The sequence below is a fragment of the Egretta garzetta genome, unplaced genomic scaffold, assembly GCF_000687185.1.
Source record: "Egretta garzetta isolate BGI_Z169 unplaced genomic scaffold, ASM68718v1 scaffold56, whole genome shotgun sequence".
NCBI lineage: Eukaryota > Metazoa > Chordata > Aves > Pelecaniformes > Ardeidae > Egretta > Egretta garzetta.
The window spans coordinates 8,840,746-8,852,468 of NW_009260182.1; the positions used below are offsets into that span (position 1 = coordinate 8,840,746).

Genomic DNA, 11,723 nt, shown 5'->3' on the forward strand with positions numbered 1-11,723 from the left:
CCTAGAGACCTGGTTCCTGGAGGAGCTGTGCTCCCTTTGACTTTGCTTAGAGCGCTGGGTGGATGCTCGGTATTTCTGAAACACAGAAACTAATAAATGACAGCCTCTGTCATAGCTATTAGTTACAACCACTGTGTGTGGGTGGGTGTGCTTGTGTCGCTGTCAGACTTTTGTATTTCTCAATCATTGTTAATTTCCATGGCGTTTAGAGAGAACCAGTTATAGGGCATGCTAATTCATTCTCTCCTCTATACTCATTAACTCTTATCCTAATAGTCCCTTAATGTTTCATCCTCGTATTCAAGCTACTGATGCGGTCACACTTTTCATGGTAGGTAATAGTCAGAGGGAGTTAAAAAGAAATAGTCAAAATACTGTTTCAGATAGCAAACACCAATGAGTGGCTGCCATGCAAGCAAGAACAAAGAGCTATACATTGCTTGGGGTGAAATTTAGATCATACTTGTCATTAGACATTTTTCATTTCCAAACTTCTTCCTTTCTAAACAATGACTTAGTGCTTCAAAAATTAGCTGAGGCTTTTTATGCGTGTAAATGTTGCCCTTGATCGCCCTGTGTTTCAGCCTCCAAGCTATGAAAATCTTCCCCATCTTTCAAATGCTGCATAGGACATAGATCTGCTGTGGTAAAAACCAAGGAAAAACCTATAAAGAAATAAATCATTCCCTATTCAGAGCAAATGCAATAAAGTAACTAAAATGGGAGCCGCACACTGAATGAAGAAGACAAAACCAAATGTTTTATAGTTATATTCTTTCCAGAGCATGGTCAACCTGCGACTCGATGACTCAGGAGTCCTGTGGAGAAAGGAGTATATGTGACCGAGGAGTATGCTGTAACATACACGCCCAAGGGAAATTTAGTTTGAGCGGTAGACCTAATATTATTATTTTTTTTAACTTCTGACTGCCTGACCTTGCAACCTCAGCAACATTTTTTAACTTAATCTGTTTGGTATTTCTGAATGCACACATACTGAAAGTAAATCAGCCCCTTGCAACTCTCAGAAAGAATTTAATGAAAAATATTCATCTGAATCAGTTTTTACCTGTTTAGATACCTTGAAATGAATTTAATTGATTCATCAAAGGCAGGAATAGGAATATATAATTTTATTTCTGAAAAAGGAAAGAGATCATGTAAGTGCTTCTTAGTTATATTTATTAAAATCTAATTTTCATGTGATCTAGCCGAAGAGTTATATATGCAGATGTTGTGTCCTTAGGGTGTTGAATTAAAACCCCAAGATTATTCTTACACCTCCTGATCCATATCCTCTTATGTCAGTGGAAAATTCCACACGCATGTGTTCATTTCTGGGCTCACACTGCATGATCCAGGGGTCTGCACATCTCACACCTCCCAGGCCACAGCACCCGCATCTCTCCTCACTCATATCCCATTTTCCCGTGGGACTGAGACCCCTAGTTACAGAGGAGCACATGTTCTGTACCTCTGTGTTCCACACCTGACACAGTCCCATGGGACAACCTGTGTCGGACAGAGAATGTCATCCTTGCCATGAGTGGGCTAGAGATTGACCAACGTACCAGCCCTGGCATTGCTGTGAGAAGTTACATGTGACCATCGGTGTCTCCTTCTGCCTCCCATGCTATTCCCAGAGCTTGCAGCATTCGCACTGGGAAGCCTTCTGCATGTGATGATTTTGGATTTGGTGACACTGGTGTAGGAACAGAGCTCACAGCTTTGGCATACTGGCACTGCATGAGGCAGAAAACAGGCTTTGTTCTTGAATTTGATGGAAAACTATTTTGGGTCCTGAGACCTGAAACTTCCCATTTTTTGTGTGCTGTCTCACAGGTGGACGTTACATCTGTGCACAGTCCCACAGGACTGCCTTGGATGAGACTTGTACAAGCAGCTGCCAATAGCAAGGAGCAGAACTTGGAAGCTTACTTAGAAAACAGTCAGTTATATTATCGGTCTACCAGGAAAATCAACAAAAATGAGGAGCTGCTTGTCTGGTATGACGAGGAGCTTTCCAGCCTCTTGGGTTTCAATGAGATAAAGGCTCAGAGTCCCCAGAATGGTAAGTACTGAATTGTTGATTGCAGGGGTCTCTGAGGACTGAAGCGAGTCTGCAACTTCTTTAGTATGTGGTGATTTTGTAATACAGAAAATAAAACCTATCTAAATCCTTAGCTGGTCAGCTAAAAGGAAAGCTCTTTTGCTTTGGGGATTGAGCTGGAGCAAGAACAAATTTACAGTTCTCAATGCCATTTACATTGCTGCTTTCCAGCAGAGGATGGTGCACTGAAATGCTGAAATTTTTGAGCTGTGTAATGGACATCAATGCACCTGACAACCTTGGAATCCTAAAAGCCTAAAATATCAGTTGGAAATATGCCTTTTTTAGCTCATTGAGGAATCAGGTATAGGCTCATGTTCAGCTTTAATCTTGTAAAAGGGCGGGGCTGTAAAAAATTGGTAACAACCCAAAAAGTACTGCACACAGCACAGCCTGCCTCCTTAGCTTGGGACAGTGGGAGCAAGGAAAAGGGCATGATTTTCATTCTGAGATATTGCTAGGAATTTACTGCTCTAAAAGAAATCGAGTTGGTAACTGTTGGAAAAAATAAAAATCTAGCTTATGGAGAGACCAAGCAAATCACTGTCAGGTCCATGCCAAGGTTGACTTCAGCTGTCATTTGCTCCAAACTTTGATCTAGTTAGACTGGAACAAACCCCTTTCTACATTCCCTTTGGTTGATTTAAACACATCTGATATAGCTTGGTTAGTAAAGGTGTGAGTTGGTAAATTTATATGATAATGTACTTGCCTGTAAATTAATATTAAATTAATATAGACACCATCATAGCAGGAAAACACTAATTTTTTTTAACTGATTTCAGTGTGTTCTGTTAGCTTCTGCGTAGACCCATGCTGTCAGCCCTATGCATTTACCAGGCCAAAGTGTTATCTACACAAGAAACGCTACATCTAGACTCAATACTTTAAAGTACCAGGAATAACTTCCACCCAAATCAGCAGCCTTGTTTTCTTATAAAAAGTTCGGTTCCTGTAGTTTGGGAAGCGATCTAAGCTGTGCTGAGCCTACAAATTTGGGGTTTGTAGTTCTACCCAACCGAAGTATGAACTTTCCTATGTGTCCTGGGGCCTGAGGTGCTGGCTGGCATCATTTGCATTTAAAAACTGCTGTGTGTTGTGAAATAATGTAGCATGGATACTGTTCCCAAATGTTAAGACGTGCAATACATGTCTTGGTCACTGAACTATGCACTGTCTGTTCATGGGCAATCAATCATCCCAATGAGCCAGAGATGCAGTACCTCCGAAGGCCAGAAGCAAGCAGCGTCATGCCAATGCATGTTCCCCACTCCTCCTGCCCATCACTGGCATTATTTCACTTTGAACATTATTTTCTGTGCCACGGGCATCTGTGCCTGTAGGCATATAGCAGCTTGCCAAATGAGCATGAGCAAGGGCTTCAGGCATTATTGTCAGATGATTTGTGAAAGCGTTAAACTTCTAGAGTATCCTATGCAGAAAACAGAGGCTCATGTCAAAATCTCGGAGTCCAGGTCTAAACCACATTATTACTTGGGTATATAGAATTTCACATTCAGCCTGTATTAAAGCCAGTGCGTTGCTTAGGAAATGTAGACCCAAATCGGGGTTCAGACTTTGAATTGTCTTAAAGTCTAGTCTAGTATCTAGACCATTGTGTACGGGCCATTTTATGTAATACAAACTTGACTTGAGACTCTAAATGAAAACATTTTTGCAAGTAGCACATGGAGGCAAACATGAGCGAACCGTTTTTCACAGCAGTGAGGGGCCTGATTCTGCACTGGCATTAGCTTTCCCATGTGTAATCTTGTGTGACACAAGAGATGTTTCTGGATTTTGTCAATGACAGGGTCAGGATCTGCATCCATCTATGATTCTAACTTTGCAAAACTCATCATCTTTTGTCTGTTTCTGCAGAGTTGAGATGCCAAGAATGCAACCGAGTCTTTAAATGTGAGCATCCCTATCTCTCCCATGTCCGCTTCCTATGTGTCCCAGAGAAGAGCACCCTGCTGTGGAGAAACTTCCAGAACCCTAAGGCTGAAAAGAGCAACTTAGCTGAGCAGACCACGAATTTCCACAGCCTGGCAAGGGATCTAGAGGTCAGAATGGCAGCTTGCAAAGATGATGCCCATGGTCTCACAGGAGAAAAGAGAGCAAAATCTGAAGATGCTGAGAACAACAGAAGCAGGAAAACAGTGTTGTTGGAGAAAACCAATAATCTGAGTGAGGAACATAACTGTGGGGGCAAGGAAGAGGTTGGGGGAGAGCATGCACTGGCTGGTTCTTTCTGGAAGCTTAGTTCAGGGAGGCAGATGGCTAGGAAGGATGCTTTAGAGCAGAAGCAGAGTGCTTTCACTGAGGTCAGGAGGATGAAGGAGAAGCTGAGGAATGAGAGACCAAAGGAGCCAGAACAGGAGCATGGCACGGTCCCGCTTGGTAAAGAGCAGGTATCAAAGGAAGTGTTGCTGAACTCCTCTGGTAGTGCATTCTCCTTCGTGTGGCCCACCAGAGCCCGAGGAGAACAGAAGAGTGCTTTCAGCAAACCCAGTAAGTGTCTAACAGAAAGAGCTGCAATAAATTCTTCCCATCCCATGAGTGAATCACCAAAGAGCCTGGGGGAGCTGTCTGGCTTCATTGCCACCACAGACATCATGTGCTGCAGCACTCTTCTCAATTCCAAGTTCTTTGTCAGTGATTTGTGTAATGCTCAGATGCTGCAGACAAGCATCACTCGGAGCAATGTATTCCCGTATACCTCAGAACTGTGGCCCAAACAAGCAGGAGGACAGTTACAAAACACAACCACCACTTCTTCCTCCTCCTCCTCTTCCTTGACTCTTCTTCCCCCCACCTTCACATCTTTTGGAGTGGCTGCCCAGAACTGGTGTGCCAAATGCAACCTGTCCTTTCGCATGACATCTGACTTAGTCTTCCACATGCGGTCACATCACAAAAAAGAATACTCCTCAACTGAGTCCCAGTGCAAGAGGAGACGAGAGGAGAAGCTAACATGTCCCATTTGCCATGAGTACTTCCGAGAACGCCATCATTTATCCCGGCACATGACTTCTCATAATTAGAGCTGTGCAGGCAGGTCTCACCAAGGGTCTGGGCAGGTTGGGTAAGGACGGGGAACATGATTCACTCGTATCCATTTCTTTTTGAGTTTACATTAATTTCTTACAGGAAATCACTGTTTACAATAATTTATAATAGATGCTTTTCAAAAAACTATAAGATGTTTACAAGTGTCTGAGTGGGTTGTAAGTTTTGAAAACTCAACCTAGCCCTTGTCAATCTATTTTCAAGGAAATAAAATAGTGAAAAGAATGCACATGCAGTATTAATTTGCAAAGAGCTGGGAAAAAAATTACTGTTTTGTAAACAGTTTTCTTTGCTTGTATTTGTTTTGCTGGTGTCTGTGCAGTACAATGTAAATACAGAAGTAACGACCACTTCACTGCATGAGGAATCTTTAAGCACTAAAAAAATCAGAGCTTATATGCTAAAAGAAAAGAAGTTACTGCTTCTAGCAGCTTTGGTGGACTCTTACTCCTTTATGTTATCTCTGTCAGCTCTGTTATCAGATTTGTGAGTCTGAGTATAAAACGTATCTCACTGTCTCCTTGGCTTTGAAAGGGACTTGAAGTTAAGACTCTCTGAAATTTGTGATCATCAACACCTGGCCAGTAGACTGCCAAAGATGATGTGACTTGTAAATCAGTATATCAGAGCTCTGTTCTAGGCTCTGCCACTTTTGAAATATCTTTTACAAAGTCAGCTCAACCTGGATCTGTGTCAAAATGTGACCTGTTGTCAATGTTACTGTGTAGACAGGGAGCACAAATTCTGCCCTGATGCATGCTTACAAGATCTGTGTGGCTTTAGTAGGCATACAGATCTAATGCGGGTAGAGTTGGCCTGTGGCTTTCAGGTTTTGGATATACTAAAGAAAGCAATTGGGGTATTTGAGTTACTGTTAGCTACTGATACATAGAATCTGCACACTTTAATTGTGGATGATAGACTCTGTTCTGCTAACAGCTGGAAGAGGAATGTCCTTCACAAAATGACACAGGCACACATAAATTGTATTGCATTAGACCAGCTTGTCTATCCTCTGGTTTCTACATGGGCCAGTTCCAGCTTTTTTTAAAAGAAAGTGCCAAATTCTCTGCCTGCCCATATGAGACATTTTTCTCTTGCCTAGTTTGGTTTGAGCTCTGCTTAGTCTCAGAAGCAGATGAGTTTATACTGCTCTGGGTGTGGGGGGGAAGCAACAGCCCTGCCTATTGTTACTGCAGCTCATCTAATTAGCCTTTCATTACTTTTTTAATCCATTTAGGGGCTTGCTCTTGATAGCTTATGACGTGCTCTTCAAGGGAGCATTTACGTCTCTCGTGTATAGTATTTTTTTCAGGTTGTCTGATGTTTTTGTGGCCTCTCTCTGAGCCTCATCTGCTATTATTCCATTTCAGACAGAGAATGATCAGAAACCACTAGTTTCCCAGCTAAGAGTAAAGGACATTGCAATATGCTCCTTAATTGTTTTCCACCACACTGATGATATAGTCCAGTGTTGGTCTGCTGCACACCGGACAGAAATTTTCTTTGAGTTCCCATGATGATGCTGAGGCTGATAATGGAAGTATCAGCAAGTAAACACATCTGAGTGATAAAAGACAGCCTGAGAATCTGAGGCTGTCAGTTGGGATCAATATTTTACACTCATCGTCATCTCTTGGGAGATTTCTATAAGTCAGGAGACTGTATTCTTCCCAATGTATTGCTGTTGAACATTAATACATGGCTGTTTCCTATTAACATAAACATCTGACTTATTGCAGGCCAACTACTGGCTGTGCACCCCAGCTTTATTTTCCCAACATAAAGTGATTAAACAGTTACATTATGCCTTTGAGTTCAGAAGACATAAGTTGAGACTGGAAGTCTGGTTGGATTGCAACACAGCTTTCCAAGGTCAGTGGTGGAAGCCCTTTCACTGGAGTAATTAAAAACCAAAATGAACAAAAGCTTTGAAACATGGAGCACAGGGAACAACCTTGCATTGAGTAGGGGATGATGTGGTTTCCTTCTAATCTTTCCATCTCTATTTTGTGTCCAATAACATTTACTGTGTAAGGAATATATTTATGGCAAGGTTTAATGGGCCAAATTTCACTCCATCTGGTTTTATCTGGGTGCCAGCCAGTTTACTGTGAAGTGTCCGTAAAGTGTAATGAAGGACTCCATGGTGTAACTGCATTCATATGTGGTTAGGGTTATAGTTCCCATTAGTAGTTTAGGCCAGATTGTGATCTCATTTATTCCAGTGCAAATCCAGAATAATTCCATGTTGCTACTCCTGATTTACATCACTTACTTTAAGATCAGCCTGGCCCAGTACAAATAGGACCAAAGATTTTTTGGTACTATTGCTGCAAAACGTTCTCTTCTGTACTTACTGAAAGATGCTATGTTTTCTTAACAGTTTTATGGTTAGAAACCTAGTTTCAGGTTTCTTCTGGAAAAAGACAAGTCCAGCTGTGTAATGCTCCCCAGTAGTATGTTGGCGCATCGCTTCAACATTACCCTGCTCCAAGGGCCTGTTTTTCCAGTGTGCTACACCTGGCGTATCATTTAGATCGGAACGCAGCAGTACCAAATCTAACCGGTTACATGCTTTCGCTGATTTTGTGTTGGTGTAAGTGATCTTGAGGAAGTGTGGAAAATTGGCCACTGATAAACAGCCGCTGAATCTCAAAACCTCTTCCGCTGCTGCTTTAGATCTACATTCCTAGAGGCCTCACCAGTAATCAAACTTCTTCACTCTGCTTACGGTGTGAGGCTTAAGCAAGCAGCGAGGCTACAGGGAGAGAGAGCTTTCCCGTATGTCATGAGGTTGTTTTCTTTGGCGGGGGGTGGAAAGGTAAGAACTCTTACACAGTTTCTTTGTGTACATATCTCAGCCACAGCAACTTACATTCTGTGATGCAACGTATAGATGCCTTCTGTGCACAGAAAGGCAGGAGAACCAGTTGAGAGAAGTGGCAGAGCTGATTCAAAATGCAAAAGTGAAGAGAGGAGTATTTTCATCAGCTTTATTTCTGGTACTGTCCTCACCTCCTCCAGCTGCAGGGGCGGCGCAGTTTGGTCCTAGCATGTAAAGATTGGGGATTTTCCTCTTGCAACATGGAGATCACACTGCAGGCCAGTGTGTGCAATACTGCCCTTGCTCCTTTGTAGGTGGCCACTGGCATAAAACCAGAATGAACAAATTGCTTCTTATACCCGACTAAAGTGTTCTGTGAACTAAGACTTGTTTACACACACATCTGACCAGTACGACATCTTGTTGCCTGCTACACCTGTGCTGACATCAGAGCAAAACAGCGTAGATGCCAACAGAACCAGAACTTGATTCCCTGTGTGTAAAACAAGCTCTTGTGTAAAGCCCCACGTGCAGGCAGAGGGAATGTCTTTTATGTGTCTCAAGTTTAACTGAGTGTCTCATCTAAGCTGGGTTACATAAACCAGGGGGCTTATCCAAAATTTTTTCAGATTTTATTTCTTTCAACGAAAATACTCATATTAAAGCTGAGTGAAACAAATATTGCACAGGCAGAAGGAAGCCTAACGAGACAAAGAAAAACAAACTTCCTATAATTGAGTCATGCTGGAAGCTTTTTTTTTGCCTTATGTCTAGAAGTCTGGACATTTAAATTGGTGCAGATGAAAGGAAATCCTGCTGGAGGAAAGGCACTCCACTAGAACAGGGGGGTCTTGAAGAAATGAAGGGACGTAAGGAATTCATGAAGGACTGCATGCAGTCCCAGTGTAATACTGTGATTTTACAGCAGGGATTTGTGTCTTTTTCACAAGTAGAAATGCTTGGAATAAAAAAAAAAGTTTTTGTTTTTTGAAACAGGAGGAGACAATTTGAAGTCCGCTGACTGGTTCTTCTCCTGTCTTTGCTAGCAACTGCCTGTGTCATTTTAATCAAACCCCTGTTTCTCACAACATCAGTTTCTGGATCAGTGAAAAAGGACATAGCACGCTGCTGTCAAGCTTAGCTGGTCAGGCTGTGTTTCTGCAGTGGGCTGTGAATTTACTGATACGAAATGCCAGATTAGGGTATTTGTTCACTCATTGATCCCTGAACTTTTTCCAATGAAGATGTGTTTCTCCATTGCACTCAGATAGGCTTTTGAAGAATATATATTTACTTGCTTTTTTTCAGGTACTTTTTCACTATTAGATGAAGTCTGCAGGCTCCCATTGGTCTACAGAGCACAGTCTGAAGATCACTGGACTAAGGCAGCTTTTGTGGTATGATCAGGGAAGACTACACTAGAAGCATTCTCCAGAGAGCAAGAATGCATCATTTTGTAGCAGAAAAAAAAAAGCTGGCTGCCATTTCTTGGTCAGATTTCTGTGAATGCTACAAGGAGAAAGATCGTACTGCTAGGAGGCCTGATATGCCAACTCCTTTCTCCCTGCCTTTAAAGGAACATGATTAGGATTAAACTTCAGGAGGTTATTCTAGGTAGGATGGTAAGGAAGTGGTGTTACAAACTATTGCATGTCCGTGTCAGCTCTGGAACCAGAAGAGAGAAGGGTGGCAGTTTCAGCACGTTTTGTATTGCATTGTGGAAGGGCACTTCCAAAATTGCTTGTCCCTCCCTAAGAAAAATTCCATCTAATGTTCTCATTGAAACCACAAACCATGGATTTTCCATAACTAATTTTCATTGATCTTTTTGTGATGTTCAAACCTTTCAATGCAGTGAAATTTTCTATACAGTTACTGTCTGTAGTTGTGTGAGGTTTGTTGATCACACTGTGCTGTGGTCATGGTTTGGTTTGAGCTCACAGTTTTAGTGGTCACTAGAAACATCAAAAATGCCAGGTGGAGCCAAACCTGGGGGACATATGTTCAAAGTGAGACATACAGCTTGGGATCTATGTGTTCCCTGACACTGCAGAAGAAGATCCATGCGGAAAGCAGCTGTGGGAAAAAAAGAAAGTTCTTGATTGCATCAATGATAGAGATCAGCATTACTTCTAAAAGCGCAGGTTTAGGTTTCAGGGAAAGTTCTGTTACCTATCACTGTTCCACATGTTCTGGAAGTGTTTGGTACCTCTAAACAGTAAATCTCTCTAGGTTCAGTGCCATTTGCCTCAGCCAGTCCTGCAGGCTCTGCCTTTACATGTATTTCCTTTTTGTCAGTTCTGAATTTGCCTCCTTTCAGTTTCACTGTATATAAAGTGAGAGAGGATACAGTTCATCTGTCCTGCTTCGTTTCTCTCCACTCCGAGGTAAGAGAGCCGGTCTTTTCAGTGTCTTCAAACAAGACATTTCCTGTGACCCTACCTTGAGCAAAAAGTACAATCTAACACAATTTATGCTACAGCGTGTCCAGGTTCTAAGCTCATTGAGATGGGAATAAATATGACACAGCAGTTTGCAAAGACAGGAAAAAATAGTTTTTAAACCCACTGGCATTTGTTAAGCCTGATAGTTTCAATGCCAATTAGACAGCAGATGACCTATGAAATAGTAAATAATATTTTATCTATTAATAAAAATTTGTCAAGGTTGCACATTAATTTTCCAGTGAAATAGATCATTTCTGCAAACTAACAGCACTACTGATTCCAGATGGACTCACCAGCAAATGCATCTTCATTGTTTGTTTTCCCAACTGCCAATTTCTAGACAGATTATTCATAAGTACTTACCATATTATTGTGGGAAGAAATTATTTGCTATTTGTGCCCATATGGTGTAGCTTTTGGTCCTTTGGCTAAAGTTTTTAAATGTTGGGTTTAACAACTACTATTGTTTGTACATGACAGCACAACTGATTGTGTTTAGGAAAACAAAGCAGTATATCTGGATCATTTAGATATTAAAGAGGCTTAAAAGACATTAGAAGAAATACATTAGTCTTGTTTACTCATTCATTGACTACTCCAGTCTTTTCCATATAATTATCTTTAATATTCTTCATACGTATATCACTTTACACAAAATTCTGTATGAGTTTTAATTCATTTAAATATTTTCCACAACACTGAGAAGTTCAACAACCAGCTAGCGCATAAAAATCAGAATATGAAAATGACTCAAAAGAGCCCAGGTTAGTGATCGCACTGAGTGTAGTTGGTAAGACAAACAAGTAGCAAAAAAGACAGAAAGTCTATTTGGTTGTTAAAATTATTTTCCTGTAGATACTGAAAGAGATTCTCTGCAGTCAGATGTTTAAACACTATTTATTAAAAAAAAAAGTCAGTAACTTACAAATGAGCAAGCAAACAGTAATGTGTAACAACTACAGACTGACTAAATTTGGGGTGGGGGGTGGCGTTTTCCTAACTTAATTGCCTTACAGGTGGCATTTAGATGAGAGTTATATGTATTTCTAAATCATTGCAAAGATAGATGGTTAGATAAGTATTGTAAGAAAGACAAAGAATGTTGTTCACTGATTAAGCTCAAGTCAATAACTCTGCTAGTTGCCCTGGAATACGCCATCTCTTACTAAGTACCTTGTTAGCAGGGTGCAAATGGCATTGCCTTGCTTTCTTCATGTCTTTGGGCAGGACACACAGCAATCTGGTTTTAGCCTTAAGTAAAAAACAT

The 11,723-nt window shown here is 41.3% G+C and overlaps 1 protein-coding gene across 1 annotated transcript in view; it reads left to right on the top strand.

The window, feature by feature from the left end:
- The window catches only part of ZNF488 (zinc finger protein 488), a 7,860-nt gene extending 2,703 nt beyond the window's left edge, over positions 1-5,157 (top strand). Inside the window, exons 2-3 of the mRNA XM_009642051.2 lie at positions 1,843-2,071; positions 3,992-5,157. Of these exons, the coding sequence (XP_009640346.2) occupies positions 1,843-2,071; positions 3,992-5,157 (1,395 nt within the window). The remainder of the gene's footprint in view (positions 1-1,842; positions 2,072-3,991) is intronic.
- The last annotated feature ends 6,566 nt before the right edge of the window (positions 5,158-11,723 follow it).